An 18,413-nucleotide genomic window follows, 5' to 3' on the forward strand; every position below is an offset into this window, starting at 1 on the left:
CAAACTATTCTGTTTAGAAAAGAATGGTATTAGAAACCACAATATCATTTTTGAAAACCTATCCACAAATACCCCACACGAATAGGTTTGATGAAAAAAAAAAATTGAGTTTCAGTTCTAAGTATGGGGAACCTCAAAAATTTATTGTTTTTTTATTTTTGCATTAAAATCTTAATGCGGTTCACAGAATACATCTACTTACGAAGTGTCAACAGTATAAGTCTTATAGTTTCGGAAAAAGTGGCTGTGACATACAGACAGACACACAGACATGACGACTCCATGAGGGTTGCGTTTTTTGTCATTTGGCTACGGAACCCTAAAAACGAACGAGTTTGATGTACATAAATTCAATCTAAGTGGTATTAAAAAAATTCTAGGTGGTATGGTGTCGAGCTCGGTTGTACCGCAAGTGCAAGCAGTTTTCCCTCAAGGAGCCCTCACCAAGAAGATCAAAGTTGGCCTTCAGGTAAATCTCTTTAAGCCACGTAAAGGTGTTAAGGACATAAATCTGAAAAAGATAACTGTTAATAACGTGTCTAAAAAGAAGCGATTCTCCTTAATTTGGTAGGGTTATAATTAACTTAGATAATTTATACGTCTAGATAGAGCCTCTCGCTGATGATGATTAAAACAGGCCAGGTTTATTACTTTAGTGTCCGTAACAAGCTACGTCTTCCTTATTTGTGTGAACCAATATGTTAGTATGCGTGCATTGCTCAAAATAGAGGTTAACAGTCAACCTCAATTTTGTTTTCACAGCTGTCACAGGCTATCTGGACGTATAAATGATCTAAGATAATAACACTTACAGCAAGGAGATAATGTGCTACAAATAAATCAAACCGGATCTTAAATTATAAGTATATATAAGTTTGCTATTCTTTGTTATTAATACACTAATTGTAGTTATAAATGGTAGACTATACCAAATCGAGAGCTAATCATCTAACAAAGTTACTTTTTCTTAAAATTTATGGACGATACGGGACTCGAGCCCGCGCCTCTTTGATTCCGTTCGAGCGCTTATACCATCTGAGCCAACCGTCGGAGTAACACATCAATCGTATATCTTGGTGCGTCTTTTCTTATTCAACATTCAGGTTTTGGCTCCGTCTGCAGGGGGTTCAAGTCCCGCATCGTCCATTAATTTATGTACAAATTAAATTCTTATATTTAAAATCCCAGAAGTGACGAATATCACTTAATAATAACTAACTAATTAGTTTTTCTTCAATAAGCTAACTTACTAAAGGGAGTTTTCGAATTTTAAACGTGTAAATTTAAAATATTCTTATTTGATATTATTGTCTTTGCCTTTTGAGCCTTGCCAATGCTTTGAAAAAATTAAAAAACAATAGTCATTATTGAACTACCTTTGTCAAATGCAAGGTTGCGATCTGTTGTAATTTATGGTAGTCTTTAAAAGTTGCAAAACTTTCCTAATCTAAAGGTTCTAGAAATTATCATAATTAAATTTAATAGTATTCATTAATATTTGCAAGAGACATCATTTATAATGAATCATTAAAGTTTTGTCTCTTTTATATTTTTTTCTAAAATCGTTACATCAGTTTTCAAAGATTTGCTAATTTTGTGTATGTTTGTATTTATACATGTTATTTAATAAGATCTAATTCAATTTAATTATCTATTTTGTTCTTAATGTTTACTGCGCTAACCTCTGTTACCTGATATCTTATTTTCATAATCATTCAATTTTAAAATAATATAACATAGTTTGATTTTTTCTAACATCAAACACTAGTTATCGTGTGTTAGCAGTATCTTTGGGTGATTGATTACTAAACATAGTTAGCTCATGGTAGTATCATTGTGATACAAGGGTGGAAAATAGGTAATTGTAAACCAGCTGTGATTAACACGCCCGAGCCGAAGCCGAGGGTTTTTACCCGTGTAGCACACTAAGTTTTTCAATACAGTTGTGGCAAATAGTAAAAATCAAATTAAAGTATTAAATATGTTTTTCAAGTCAACATACATTCAGAAAATGGCGCGTTTTTGCAATTTGACTTTTTTACAATGAAACTAGGCAACGCGATCGTACCCGTGTACTTTCCCCCTTCTTTTGATAATTAAGGTTGATGTAAAAATAATTAAATTAAAACTGGTAAATAAATATAATAAACATATAAATAAATAATTTTGAGAATTTAATGCAAAGACTATTTCAACCACAGAACAGTTTTTACCTGTTCTGTGATTTCAACTATGTGCCCGATTTTATAATATGTATTAAAACTCCTTTCTACTAAGCTTTCGTAATTAATTATATTTACATAGGTACATAACAATACATAATTAATTATTTCCTATGAAAGTATGCCATGCTTAACGACCGTATTGAAAATATATTTAAGGATTCCTCATTGTTCATTGTCATTACTCAGAACTTTGATTATAAGCATTAAATGAGGTTTAAATTAGGTTATTAAAGTGAGGTATTTAACGACAATATATGATACCATATTTTATTTGACGGGGTATCTACTTAGATTTAATGTTAGTATTTATTTAATAATACCATGTAGACTCCAACTTAGTTGGTATATTTATGAGTGTGTATTAACAATATCTAGTAGATAATAAGTTGTCATGTAGGTATTAAGTGGTTAGTGATCAAATGAGACAATGTAATCATTCATATTATTTTTATTAGTGAGAAATAAATAATATTTATTTGTTATGTATTTATAATTCAATGTGAGTATTATAAGATTTATATTGCAATTACAAGTCATCAAATTAGTTACATCTAGTTAAATAAAGAAGCTTTAAGAGCTCTTTCAAGAATTTGTTGAAATTAAAAATTCAAGGTGAATATGTTAAAAGACTAAAATAAATTAAGATACAAATTGTAAAGCAATATTCGTAACAAGAGTGTTAAACTAATGGAACATATAAAAGAAAGAAAAGAAAAGAAAACTTGATTAGAATGTACTTCAACTATTTAACGTTTACGCAAAAATAGTATGAGGATCCCGAAAATGTCTTTATATATGCAATATATTTAATAATTATATGATAATCTTAGTTTTAATATTGCGATAAGCTAACGAAATACCAGTAACAAAAGTACAAATACAGTTGCCAAATTTTTGAATAAAAACTGATAGGGATACTTGTTTTTAAGTTAATAACTTACTGTGCCATTTTAGTTTGCCTAGAGTTAGACAAAATATATTAATTTATTTTGACTTAGGGCCTAATTTACTATTTTCATGTCAGTCAAAGCAATAGACATTAAATTGATTTGTGCCATTATAATGTCAAATTTATTCAAATATTTTAGTATAGATGGGGATTTCAGGGGATTAATTGTGTCTATATACCATTCAGTATTTCTAGTCATATCTTGTAGTATCTAATCGGTTTTATGAAACGTAGGCAATTTACATATCCAAATGTACATGTTTTATAGAATAATCTTATAATATATTCCAGCAAGTTATGCTTCAATGTGATTTGAGTAAAAATTCCTGTACACTGTCTACTCTAGCGATTCCTCTCGCGTCACAAGAGAGTATGAGCGACTTACCATCAGATGACCCGTGTTCTAGTTATTCTTCCTCTTCCATAAAAGATAGAGAAGAAAGAAGATGTATATTGTGTAATATAAGCACGATTCTTATTTTAAAATATCAATAACAATGGTTTTGCAAATCAGTAAGTTATTTTTGATGAATTCAAATCAAATCAATTTGGAGTATAATTTGTGAGTAGTACCTAGGCATTGTTTACTCGTTAGAATTTAAATCCCATATTCTTTTAGGACTAATTTCATACCCAATAAATTTAGACATTTCTCAGTAAATTTGTGGTTGAAGTAGAAGAAATAAAACATTAAATGAACAATACTTTGTTTTCAATATGAGCGAATTAGAAAATATGGAATCACATAATGAAGCATCAGTTTTATTTTTCTCACACTGCGTGAAACGCATAACGAAATGTCTTGTATTCTCTTTTTGGTCTTTGGGCTATCATAACGGCATGTTACTAGAATTTGTACTACTTATAAGTTTAATATATTGTGACGGATTTGTAATGCGTGTGATCTTAAATATGAATGATTATGTTATAATAATTTGAGTGTTATTTTAAGGTGTTGGCTAAATTTATTGGGTAATGTCCAGTATACGCTTAAATATAACATAATTTATGGTGTGTATAATAACATTATTACCTAAAGACCAAACGTGAGATTTGCATGATTTGTATGTTTTATTTTTGCATTTTTGTTTTGTAACTAAGCTGACTAGTGTTTTTGTTGCATCATGAATTTAAGCGCATGTGTGAGAAAAATTGTGTAAGTGTGTTTTAGTTTACTTTTTTGTGCTTCCTCGTGATTTCATATATTCATGATTGCTTTTCTCTGCACCAACTGCCTTATTTCACCCTATCCATTTATATTATCACAGCCTTAATTTTTAAGTTGTGTATGTGTTTATTTTCCTCAATGGATTGCCATCGAATTTATCTTGTATTCAGCGATACTTTGTTTGCGGTAAGTACTCTTCACACTATTTTCTTATTTTTGAGCACATTTTTATTATTATTTATTTTGCTTATTTGCAGTAAATCTATCGCGTTTGGTCTTTAAGTTTTTACTCTTAGAATATTCTTATCTTTCTTTATTTATTTTTATTACAGGCACAAGTGATTGATTCAGAGCTTACAGCAAAATTACTTGGACGAGGTGTGGCAGTTTCTCCTGTTGTTACTGTGGAACCGCGAAGAAGAAAATTCCATAAATCGATAACATTAAGCATGCCAGCTCCTAGACCCCATACGCAAGGAATGACTAATCAGTACAGTACATCATCAGCTCCTACATTAAGACTTCTTTGTTCCATATCAGGTATGCACAATACACTTAACCTGATCGATATTTTATCTTAGTTAATGGAAGTATTTTATAAAGCAATCATGATGTTAACGAAGCATTTCACAAAATTCTGTTAACAGATAATGAAATGATTTCTGTCATTATTTTCGTATATTAGTATTAAGAAATCTTTTAAGTTCATTAGTTTCATTAAGAACAATAGTCTTCTGCTTCCATTTTCTATAGTATTGTTTTTAAAGTGTTGCAATGGAGTATGGCTTGTGTTTGCTATTTTGATGATATGGTATTTATAAGCAGCTTTGCAATATACTTACAAATTGTAAAGAAAATAATAATAGGCAAATGAGAAAGGTTCTTAATATTCCATTACAACACAGCTAGTTAAAAGTAGTAAATAGATATTTTCTTAAATTAGATAATTGGCCGTAAATTATACCATAGTTAAAATTTTTAATAATAGTAGATAGTATTAAACATTCAACTGAAAAAATAATAATTTTGTATGGTTGAATGTTTTATTGAATATTTAACGAAATAGCGTAGAGTATTTAAAAGAAAATTATTAGGATTAAAAGTCTTGATGACGATTATCAGATTAGCATGTTTAAAGACATACTATTAGTTTAGTAATTCTTAACAAAATTGAAAATTCAATATTATGATTCATTGCGTTGGAAACCATTTCTCATACAAACGCTTATAGCAAATACACAAAGCAGCTAATTGGGTTATCTCCCTATGTGTGCGTTTTGTGCGTGTCTACATTGTCTTTGTTCTCGTGTGTTTGTGTGTGTTGCACGCTCACCGTGTATGGCGTTTTTAAATACGCTGCAATCTTTCGGCGCGCACCAACAGGGGTATATCGCAAAAGGTCTCTCGAAGGTAAAATATTAGACATACTATACAGATACAACAAATCCAATTATTATATAACATTATTTTACTTGTTTTGTTTTATTGTATTTATTTGGTCCTTTTTACTATTACGGCCCATTCTGTCCTTGATTCTTACAGTCTAATTTATTTTTAAACCTCTCAATCACTTTTAAATGCTTTGTCATCTTTGCTTTTGGTGATTTGTTCTATGCACGGGCTGACTTATAAGCTTTACATATTCACGTACACACTGTATCTTAAACAAACCGATTAAACTTATGCACTATTATGATATTTTCACATTATATAGACCCACATACACTTTTACGATTTGGTGAAAAAAAAATGGCACAATGAACGATTTAAAGCACAAACGCATATTATATAAATAACCTATATCGATCATTCGTGATTTAATATTTCATGATTGTATCAACGCTCCCAATTTCCGTTGTTTTGCTTGTTCTGATTGTATTACTTTCCAAAACGGCCTATATATTTCAGTTATTTCTTATTCATTATTTTTTTATTTATTCTCATTTTTTCACTCTTCAGGACAGAATGACGCACGCTAATTGGATTTTATTATAATTTCATTATATTTTATCCTTCGAGAGATCCATAACTAAAAAAAAAACTTTTTGGTAGAAATTATGAACCTATAGAATATTTCGACACCAGCTTGTCAGGTTTGAAACGAATGTAACAATGGGATGTTATTTTTTATGATATGCCCTTGCTTGTGTATTTGCAATAGGCCGTTTTGGAAATGTTAATTTTGTACTTTTATTTGTATTTCCGATAGAAATTTATTTAGATAGTGGTATTGTACATATATTCAAACTTTCCCAACACTAAAGTAAAGCTTTGAGATATTAAACTTAACAATTGAAATTGGTTCCCCTATGCATGATATTGATATTATAGAAGGTAGAAAAAGCGTTGTACCCGTTAACCTACCATTAGGAGTACTGCCCGATTGTGTAACACTATTTATGACATACTTATTTTTTTATGATAAAAATTGTAACAAGTTCCTTTCGACACACAAGACTATAATAAAATGCCAAATACTGGCCCGATATTAAGTCCGAGAAGGCAAATAATGACTTATGTAATATTATCTACACTTGTGTTACGTAATTAGGCATAAAAGAGTTGAGCTTACTACTTCTACTAGTTACATGAATAATCAGTTATTAGCAGTAATTTGATGTTATGAGTGGTTTTAGTTTAATGATCCCTTTAACATAATATAATGTAAACTACTTTAAGGTGGAACAAATCGAGCTCATTGGGAGGACGTCACAGTAAATACACCATTGACATTTGTCAACGATTGTGTTTCATTTACAACAACTGTTTCGGCTCGATATTGGCTTATTGACTGTAGACATGTCGAAGATGCAACAAAAATGGCTACTGAACTATACAGGTAAGAAAGTTAATCATCGTGTAGTATACATCTTAATATATATATTACGTGACACGTTGTTTGTCCGCGATGGACTCCTAAACTAATGAACGGATTTTAATGGAAATTACTTCATGGAGTGCAGTTTAGTCCAACTTGAGAGATAGGATAGTTTTTATTTCGATTTGGGACCCATAATTATTTTTTTTTTTCAATATTTGTTTTGTATGGACATATTTTCTATGAGAGAATTTAGTGACGCACGGTTTGACTGTTCCGCTATGAAACAATTTCATTATAACAACAGGGAGCATTTTTTACGAAATAATTCTTGATGTTTTGAAATATTATTGGCAAATTCCTGTAAAACAGTTTTATTTTATCATCTGCAGAACAACGTCTGTCGGGTCAGCTAGTACTTTATATACAGGATATCCCAAAGTTATGGGACATAAAGGGAAAGTAGGGGTGTTTTTTTTTACATTTAAGTCGTTTCGATTCCCAGACGACACAAGTAATTTTTAGAAAATCTTTGAATGCAGAATTACTAACATTTACAAATAACATAAAGTCTTCTTTCAGTAAAATACCCTATCTACGATATTTATGGTACTTTCCCTTCATGTCCCATAACTTTGGGACACCCTGTATATATAAAATAAGGATATATTGTTTTATTAGGAAATTGCAATATCATCTGTTGTTTTCAAATATAACCTGAGGAGTTCTTTCAAAGACGAAAATTTCATCATCAAATCTGATATTTTTTTTACAATGAACAAATGGAAACGTAAGCCACTTTAAATGAAAAAATGTACATTTTATCGAAAGTTCTTTTTAGCATCTTCAAAGAGGTCGATGATTTTCTAACATTGGATTCTATGTTTTTAATAGATGAGATTATAAGTGGTAATTTTACAAAGATTATTATATTTCTCAGAGAGGCGATCCATGTACCATTTATTTCCCGATTTGTGGTATACGCAAAACGCACAGATGAAACACAGGCTCAACTCCGGATGTTCTGTGTGACCGATGATAAGGAAGATAAGGCGTTGGAACGTATCGAACGCTTTATACAAGTCGCTAAAAGTCGCGATGTTGAGGTAAGCTTTGAAAATTAATATTAATTGAGGGAATTTCGAAACAATATTTAATATATTGCCATGAATCTTCTGGCTGACTTGATGGCACGTTACTTATTTCATGGTTTGAATGATTTATCAACTTCAATCAAAACTGTTACTGTCGTTTATAAATGGTAGGACGTTGTCCCTCCCCAATTTCTACCAATCGAAAAGTAATAACATTACGACCTTCCAGACTTGACAAATACACATATTGTAATAATTTGTTTATGAAATCTATTTCGTTCTATAAACAGATATTCAACTAGTTGGTGAGCATAATAGTTAATTGCATTACGCTAGGTCCTATGGGGTTATAAGGTAAAGGTAAATACTTTTCACTCAATTATTCAAACACACCTACTGTCAAATACGAAATGATTCAAAAAGTTTAGAAATATAATAACACTGCTTAAATATTTATTATTCATTTCTATTCATTTTATCATTTTCTGTTATCCTATTACTAAGACTCAACCAACCATTGCTTGTACAAAGTACATAGTGTTTTATATTGTCCAATCCTAGCGATTCGTGTGTGAGTAGTGATTCCCACTCGCATTTGACATTTGTATTTTTTTTTTATAATTATTGTGCTCAAGTCCATTACTGTATTCATCAGGTTCATGAAGGAAAACCCATACATCTTGAATTTGGTGGCAACTTAGTGCCGATAGCAAAATCCGGGGAACAACTTTCGATACCATTTAAGGCGTTCCGTGAAAATCGGGTTGCTTTCCCTGTTATGATAAAAACCCAAGACCTGGAGCCGATATGCCGATGCCAGTTTATGAGGGATCCGAAGGTGCCTAAGGGAGAACCTTCGCCGACACCAGTGAGTATCATTTAACAAATGTAAGTTTAAGAATGGAATCGTAGGATATTGTAGGAACTTATATATTTTCTTTTGGCCTGTCCCAAATGTACACATGTTGAAATTTATAGATAATAACTTTAAAAGTAATAATGTTGCTATCTTCGTATCTGGTATAGAGCTTTAGGAAATTATTTCCTCGGACTATTTTTTATCATGGCCATTATGAAGTTACCTTGAATATCGTTGGCATTCGTTTTTCTCACAGTGCAGATTGCTCTTGCCAAGAATCCTGTTATTTTCCAAATTCATACATACGATAAAAAAGTATGTTTAATGGTTCCGTAGATTGCCGTGCTGAATATTATGGTGCCTGAAGATATACCAACAGAACGTATATCTCCAGTCCAATCGGATTCTTTACCAAGGAGGACAGCCGAACAAGAACGAATTTGGAGACAACGTCTAAACGACCCAAGGTAACAATTAATTTTAAACCAACCTCAATAAGGCCCGTTCTTTTTATTTCTAAGTCTATTAAATTATCTATAATTATTAAAACTTTCATGAGATATTATTAACTTTATTTATTTAAAACGGCTTTACTCACGGTTTGTCGGAGTTGGTACCGACTAGTATCTGAACAATCGGAGGTCATTTCATCAGGGTGAGTGTAGTGAAATTTGAAAAATAAAATTTTATGAACGATGCGGGATTCAAACCCACAACCTCCGGCGTTCCGTGCCGGTGCTCTAACCAATTGAGCTAATCGTTCGAGTACCGCCTCGTTATAAAATTCTGTTTGCTTTGTTCAACTCTCAGGTTGTGGCAAATTTTATTTGTGTATTAATCCTAGAAGTGAGGGTTATCACTTTAAAAACATAACATATTGTTGAGTGTAGTGAGTTCGCGGTGATGTCTCAGTCAAAGCTTCTAAGATTTTAATTGATCACTATAAATACAAAGCTTGTGCCACTATAAAGGTCATCTATGGTAGTGGGTAATATTGTAGTAGGTAGTTCAGAGACCCCTTATTCAAAAAGCAGGTGCTAATCCTGTGTGCAAACCGCAGTGTAGTGGGTAGTTTTATATATTATATTATTATATTTCATGTAATGCTAAATATCTTGAATCCTGTCTACTAAATATGCTTAAACTCATTTAAGATTCTCCCAAATGCTCGAAATATAATCTTAATCAACTACTCTCATATTGGATCTGCTAAAACTGCTAAATATCTTGCAAATAGGTTTAATGCGTATTTAAGCAATAAATACAGGAAGCAAACAGGCAGGTTAAGAAAAAAACATTAACGAGTTATTTTATCAAAAACTTTGCGTATTTGTTTTGTTTTCCTAATTGGCGCAGCATTTTTTGAAGTAAACACTCACGATTCTAGTTTTATTTTTAATTTTAATTGATATATGGAAGAGCTCGAACAAACTGAACAGTGTATTGTTTTAAAATTGCACAAATGATGAAATAAGCTAAGATCTGCTAAGGCAAAGATATATACAGTTGATTATATAGAGGATTATTATGAGTAGGCTAACTTGTTATATGATTTTAAAAAAGGGTTGGGGGGAGTTCTTAACACTACTTCTCTCCATGTTAAGGCTCCTTTACGGGCTGATGTTGCAATATGTTTTGTTTTTGTCACTCCCTATCGTAAATAAACATATTTCTATTGTATTCTATTAAACTTACAGGCTAGAAGACATTTGCAATCTTCTTGGCAAAGACTGGGTAGCCCTAGCCTACGAGCTCGGAGTCAGCGTCGCGACAGTAAACCAGATTCAAGCAAAACGTATCACCACCTCGGAACAAGCGCAACTCATGTTGAAACTATGGAAGACTCAGTCGGGAACTAAGGCGTTAGGTAAGGTCGGATTGTTAAATCAGTTACCTAGGACGGTGCTACTAGTGTACTTTAGCTGTTCTTATAGTATTTTATGTCCTATGGTATATTATTATGTGCTGCCGATATCAATTCCATCTTTGTACTGCACAAGAGGCGCTATTTACATTTATAACCTAGGTCTTAAATAATCATGAAGAGAAATAAAAAATTGCCAGTGAACGCATATAAAACATGGAAGCAGTCTTGTCATACTGTCTACCGTAGATTATTAGCGCTAAAAATTCACACAATTAAGTCACAATATAGTAAACTATCACTGCATGAAATAAATAGTGGTATTGGTGAAGAATCTAGTTCAGTGATTGGCTCTCGACATGACATTATTACAATGACTGAGGGTAACTCGTTCGCGCGCTTGACATATTGTCAATGTTTGTCAGATATGTGCACGATGTATGCGTTATGTATGACGGGATCAGTCATAATAAAAAAATGGATTTTTGAACTATACATATTCGCTACATTAGCGTATACCTTTAAAAAAAGGCGTACACTTTTCTAAAAGGCCAGTACCGCTTCTTTGATTCCTCTGGTGCTACAGGAGAATATGGCCAGCTTAATAATTTTTGGTATTCAATTTTTTATTTGTAAATAATAAATAAATTGTCAATATTAAATTAATTCTCACGACAATATATAATGAAAATCACAAAAAGAATGCAAACAAAACTGATATGATTAAAAAGAGAAATGTAGAGAACCTTATTGTTACAACACTGAATATAATTTTATGTTTGAAATATTTATATGACGAACTTTAGTACCTACAAGCATTTATTTTTTTTTTCGTGAAAAATCGCAAATAAATTCAGTTTTTGGCGAGATGAGTAAATCAAGCAATCTCTTCTTGCAATGTATTGCATATGAGTGCTTACAAACTGTTGAAAAACTAATGCTGTGTGTTTTTTTAAGGAATTAAATGAGTAAATAGTAGTGTTTTAGAAACCATCGTGAATTTCTTATTAGATAAGTAGAAATCTACATTTTTAAATTGAAGTGATCACATTTGAGATGTTTTATTAGATATAATTAGTAATCATTTCCATGTCTCTAATTGAACAGCTTTTATCCATAATCTTTATGACCCCCTGTCTTATATAAATCTAAATAACGTGAAATTAGAAAGGCACTAACACGCACACATTTTTTGTATAGTAGAAAGAGTCGAAAAAAAAAGTGAACAATACCCATACATAAAAAACAAAAAAATACAGCAGAATACCATACCAATACAAAGAGGCAAAATTAAAACCAAATCCATTAATAATTAAATAAATATTTTAGTTTTATAATAAAATGTGCTACTACCTATGCATATGTATACATAATGCCATCTCTCAAATAAAATACATTTTATGAAAGTTTATATAATTCATCTACTATCATCGCTTTGGGGTGACTATCCGTATAATTTCTGCACCGCTTTATAACACATGAATGTATTATAAATGCTTGTTTTATCTGTTTTTAAAATCACGTCCGACCAGGATCTGAACGTGCTCACTCGCATAACCGAACTGATCCACTACGGTATAGTTTAAGCTGCGCTATTTAAAAGCAAATGATTTAAGTTTTCTTTAGAGTGTTGTTGACGTATTACCAAAATCTGGCACGAGACTATTCTCGGCAACACGTCCTGAGGATGCCTCGTGTAGAGGCGAAACACGTGTCAAATTGTTTAAAAACAAATATTGGCGGAATTAACACTAAAGAAAACTTAAATCATTTGTACAATTATGGATTTCCGCTACGTAACGCCTACTTCAATAAATTTTCTATTTAAAAGCGTCAAAAATGCTTCCATGTTTTAAGCGTTCACTGACATAAGCACATTAGCACGAACAAACAAATCACCCGTTTGTCCACTGAGATCCATTGAAAAAATCCATTGTTGGATCTTTTTCCATTTTTATGTCCACTTTGATCCATTAATGAAGACTTTTACATAGTGGATTTTAAACCCTTGGTCCACTAAAATCCATCAACTAGAACAAGTACGCTAGACTTGGAAAAACGCAATTTGCTAGATTTTCGCAGAAAGAACTGATATTTTTTAAGACCAGACTCTAACTTTTATTTGTGCAAGGCTCTGATAGATTATACTAATATAGTTTATTTGAGTTTTTTATATCAACACCCTTACATGTGCAATGGATTTTTAGACACTCATTTGTGCTGAAAAATCTACTTTATACAACAGTCTTGATTAATGGATCAAAGTGGACATAAAAGTGGAAAACGATCCATCAATGGACTTTTACAATGGATCTTAGATCATAGGGCAAAGCACACGAGAGAAAAGAACATCTGACTGTCAAGTTGTAAACATTCACCTAGGCGTGGCATAAGCTCTTAAGTACTTTGAATATCAAAGTACACACACATTGACAAATCAAAATTGTCACACATTATCATCATCAGGCTGTCAGGTCGTCTAATCACTAATTTATAGTCTATGGTCATTACTATTATTTAATTGTTGTGAGACAAACAAATAACAAAAAAAAATGTTTAAACAATAATAATAAATGTAATTAACACATATTATATACTAATGCTGCAATCAAATAACTTAACAATAACAATACATTTAATAGTAATTAATAATCGATTACAGATAATTCTTTGGAGTTGGCACTATGTCGTATAGGAAGAGATGACATTATTGAACCACAGTCAGAGAATATCAACGAAAGGAGAATACAACGGAACATTTACCAAGATAGCCAGGCTTCAGAGGAAATTGATTCATATAAAGGTTAGTTTTAGGTATTAATTGCATTGAAACATTATAAATTTATGACGTATAATAACGAATTGTACAGCAGCCGTTTTAAAGACCTTATATAGGAATTTTCGTGAGATTATGAAGGGAAGAAGTAGTATAGAAACCAAAATTTTATATGTGTATAATTACATTAAATAATTCATTTAATTTTAAATTCTAATTGGTAAAGCATAGACGAGACAGCCTATGAAACGTTTTATAGTATATACATAATAGCCTTCTCTTAAGCCACACAACAGAGGTTGATGTGGTCTAGTTCCATCAGTAAGATAATTTAAGGATATATACGACTATTCAACGGTTAGATTGCCACGAAAAATTAAATCTTCGTAGGTAAAGCCGTGTGCCTGCCTGTAGTTGCTATACTAATTTACCAACGTAACGAGTTTTGAAGTAGTAAGCCAAAAAAATTCTGTTTTCTATTTCGTAGCAGATGAAGACAATAAACTGAAAGACAGGCTTGATGATAGTCAAATGTCTGAAAGAACCCGGACTGAGGATTATGACCAGGACGAGGCAAAATACTCACCGGAGGAGAAATCATTTGTGGACAAGGGTGATATGGAGAAAACAGAAAGTGAAGAGAGCGAGGAAGATGAAGGTAATATTGGAGTTCCAAACCAACAATTTTGCGCTGTTTGTTCAATTCAATTATTCTAAATTCAAAAGTATATTCTAAAATTAAATCGTTCCTGGTGTTACTACACATTGTGAATATTGAAAAATTACATTGCATTTTGTATGCTCGCAACTCATTTTTTTTTAACTAACTCAAGTTTTTTGAGTCTGAAGTTAGGTGACAGACTAAGAAGTTCTGGATAGTGAGTCCCTGGAATCATAAATTATGGGAATTTTAGCTCTAAAGGTTGATACATCCAATATACGATACTTTATATTTACACCGTTCATTCTTTATTACTTTTTATAAAATAATTTATATTATTTAAAAACGATTCGTATATTGGTTGCAGCACCTTAATTAATTTGTTATGTATATTACAGCCATTGTAAACACAAAAAAGAGTGCCGTTGGTAGCTCACAAGTCCCAGGGATGCCAGGGGGCCTACTCCTAAAATCGATATTCGATAAATCGTGGCATAAGTCGTATCGAATCGTACTCTTAGTTACATCGTATTCAATGTCGAAACGATGATTGAACGAACAAATCATTATTCGATATTATCGGTCCTAACCCTACTCTTAGTTGAAAATGAGAGACGAATATTCGAATTTCACAAATAATTAAACGTCGCTTTTACGATAATCTCAACGACACCTTCTAGGCTGTGTCGATGCTATTATCGTTTCAAGTTGTATAGATATATTTGCCATACAATATACATACTTATATAAATATTATTGAAATAATTATATGTGATTTAATATTCAACAGGACTTTTTAACGACTAAGTCATTTAAGTCATTTTGTTGATCGTTTATGCGTAGAAATAATGCAAATGGCCGCCTGAAAAATAGGAAGTCGACGAGAAGGGTTGAGTTACTTTTTTTTACATTTTATTATCCGCAAGTTATGTATTATTTATTCAATTTTAAATGGTCATATTATAATAATTACATATTTTTTTAACATTTACATTATGTGTTAATGATACCAAATTGGTGGTGTAGAGTCTGGCATGGTCCTTAGCGCCTAAATTATGTTTTGACTTTTGACACTTAACAGCGACATAGCACAGATACTGTTTAGGTTTGAACATATTTCATTCTTACTAACATCGTAAAAAATCAAAATATTAGTCTATGGTAACAATAAACGATAAGCAATTCGAACATTTGTTAGAGTAGGGTAGTTGCGATTTATTCGTAGTATTATCGTATAGTTCCGAATGTATTATTGTCGATTTTGCGAGCAGACCTCCAGGGCTGCCCTGCGAACTCTGGAACTCCTAATAACTTCGCTGCCTCGGGGTTAAAAGAGCAAGATGCTCAAATCTCCTCCACAGTCGCCGTGGATTTCCACCGCTTCCCAGTACCAGCTTCTTCCATTTAACCACATACAACGAAAAGCAGCTCGGATCATCTTATTTCATGAAATTAGATCACAATGCGAAATTCACGTCTGGCATCCTACAACCAAAGTTACCGACATAGCCCAAATGATTGCGAAACTGAAGTGGCAGTGGGCAGGGCACATAGCTCAGCGGACAGATGGCCGTTGGGGCAGCAAAGTCCTCAAATGGCGACCACGTACTGGAAAACGCAGTGTTGGTAAGCCCCCCCACAAGATGGACTGACGATCTGGTCAAGATCGCCGGAAATACGTTGGATTAGGTCAGTGCAGAACCGATCGTCTTTGGGGGAGGCCTTTATCCAGCAGTGGACGTGTTCCAGCTGATGATGATGCTGATCCTACAACCGCACCTTTCGCTTAAATCTCCTTGCCACAATCACTTGTTGAAATCAATTATTGGCTGGAGTTTACCCGAACTAATACGACTTAGGGACCTTCAAGATTAGAGCATACTTCCAACTTTAAAGGCTGGCAACGCATCTTTTGACCCCAGGTGCAGTGGATGTCCATGGGCGATTACCTAACCACTTCCTACCACGTGAGCCGCTGGCCCGTTTGCCTAATCTTACCAATATAAAGAAAAATTTGCTTTGATCTTGTTCGAGATAATCGATTTATATCGAATATTAACTCCTACTTTTGTGGAAAATACTCGAAAGATTTACAAATATTTCATTAATATTTTATATAAATTTGTTCAAGTGTAAAAAGCTATTAACAAGAAAATATAATTATACAGATATCAAGCGAAGCGTGGCCGAGAGAAAAGAGCAAATAACGAAAAAATTGAGCTCTAGCAAAATTCCTGCATCAAAACAAAAGAAGGAAATAAGAGAAGAAATAATAGAAATCAAGACTCAAATAAAACCCGACATCAAGAAATTCCATGATATCGAGCAACAGGTAAGGTATTTATATTATAATTTTAGTAGTACTTGATTGACAAGTCAATCTTAAGAAAATTTATTGGACTAGGCGTGACTTTGCGGAAATCCATAATTATCCAAATGTTTTGAGTTTTCTTTAGTGGTAATTCTTAATTCGTGTTTATTGTTGTTTTACTGGCGGAATTAACACTAAAGAAAATTCAAAATATTTGGAGTCAAACTTACTAAACAAAGGCTACTTATCAAAGGATTGCCTCTAAATTCCACCGTCGGCACTGCACCACGGCACAACACAAGCTTCCTCACCTGCTGGATGCACCGCGTTCCTCTACAGTGCATTTACATGCATACAGTGCATCCAATGAATTTCTTCTGCCACGTACAACCAAACTAGCTTCTCACTATTGTTCCACTCCTTGCTTCTTCTTCTCTAAAAAAATATAGGTGAACTACTAATCTCCATACATTTGAGCATTCCGGAAAAACATAATAAAATAGTTCTGCTAACTCTTAAATGAGGCTAATGCAATCAATAGTTAAAAAACGATTAACTCTCGTGCCAATTTATTCTTCTATTAATACTCTATTAACATAATAGCTATTGTATATGGTTTGTTTTAAGGTCAAAGAAAAAGAGCCAAAACTAGAGCGAACACGCTCAAAACCCTCACCAGAGACAACGGAGACAGAAAAGTATATAGAAAATGAAGTACATAAAAATATAATTGAAGATAGAACAGAAGAGGTAAAAGAACAAAAAATTGATCAATTCAGAAAATACGACCCCTCATCTCCAAAACCTACGCCAAAACATTTACAAAGACACGTTAGAAATGAATCAATGCGTTTCCCTTCTGGTGACTTTTCCAACATCACAGTAACACCTAGAAAGTCCGTTACAGATACCGTTATTACAAAAACAATAGAATCAAAAGAAACATTTTCTAAAGATATAATTTCTCAAAAAGAAATAGATAGTGCAAGAGTAGCTGAAAAATTGGAAGATGGTGAAAAGTCACCTGAATTAGTTATTGAAGAAAAAGACGTTGCTGAAACTACTTTGAAACATAAAATAGGTGTATTTGAAACTAAAATATCTAAAGAACCTCAAATTGATACTACTCAAGCAATCAAACTCACTAAAGAAGCTTTGCAAAAACATACGATGGAACAAGAGCAAAGTATAGAATATACCCAAGAATTTGTTAGAGATCAGGCAAAGCAAATGGAATCTGAAGAGGCACTTAAAACAGTAGAGGTTGAAAAACCTGTGGAACAAATAAAATCGGTAAAGGAAACGATTCAACAATTTGATTCAAAAATAAAGTTAGATGAAAAAACAAAATCCTTAACTAGGTCTACACGAACAGATTCAACAATAGTCCAAGTTTCTTCTGAAGAAGACAGCGAATTTCTCAAGAAATCTACTGATTCAGAAACAGAAACTGAGTCCCAAACGACGGTTAAAGTAGAAAGGGAGAAATTAAAAAGAGAAATAGGTAGATTGGAAAAGCAGCCAGACGATGGAATTAAAAAAGATGATGAAGATGAAAAGATTGATACGTACATTCCTGCTGAAAAGCAAATTAAAGTTGAGGTGCAATCCAAATTTAGTGGAGATGATTTAACAATCGTTGAGAAATCTACGGATAAGGTACAGTAGCTATAGTAAAAGTTCACAAA

The 18,413-nt window shown here is 32.5% G+C and overlaps 1 protein-coding gene across 1 annotated transcript in view; it reads left to right on the forward strand.

The window, feature by feature from the left end:
- LOC126970074 (ankyrin-2-like) overlaps window positions 1-18,413 on the forward strand; it is a 105,155-nt gene that overhangs the window by 59,342 nt on the left and 27,400 nt on the right. Inside the window, exons 26-37 of the mRNA XM_050815743.1 lie at window positions 381-469; window positions 4,675-4,882; window positions 5,726-5,752; window positions 7,022-7,181; window positions 8,101-8,266; window positions 8,910-9,122; window positions 9,450-9,580; window positions 10,811-10,980; window positions 13,640-13,780; window positions 14,241-14,411; window positions 16,583-16,746; window positions 17,353-18,384. Of these exons, the coding sequence (XP_050671700.1) occupies window positions 381-469; window positions 4,675-4,882; window positions 5,726-5,752; window positions 7,022-7,181; window positions 8,101-8,266; window positions 8,910-9,122; window positions 9,450-9,580; window positions 10,811-10,980; window positions 13,640-13,780; window positions 14,241-14,411; window positions 16,583-16,746; window positions 17,353-18,384 (2,672 nt within the window). The remainder of the gene's footprint in view (window positions 1-380; window positions 470-4,674; window positions 4,883-5,725; window positions 5,753-7,021; window positions 7,182-8,100; window positions 8,267-8,909; window positions 9,123-9,449; window positions 9,581-10,810; window positions 10,981-13,639; window positions 13,781-14,240; window positions 14,412-16,582; window positions 16,747-17,352; window positions 18,385-18,413) is intronic.

Source organism: Leptidea sinapis, chromosome 20, assembly GCF_905404315.1.
Source record: "Leptidea sinapis chromosome 20, ilLepSina1.1, whole genome shotgun sequence".
Taxonomy (NCBI): domain Eukaryota; kingdom Metazoa; phylum Arthropoda; class Insecta; order Lepidoptera; family Pieridae; genus Leptidea; species Leptidea sinapis.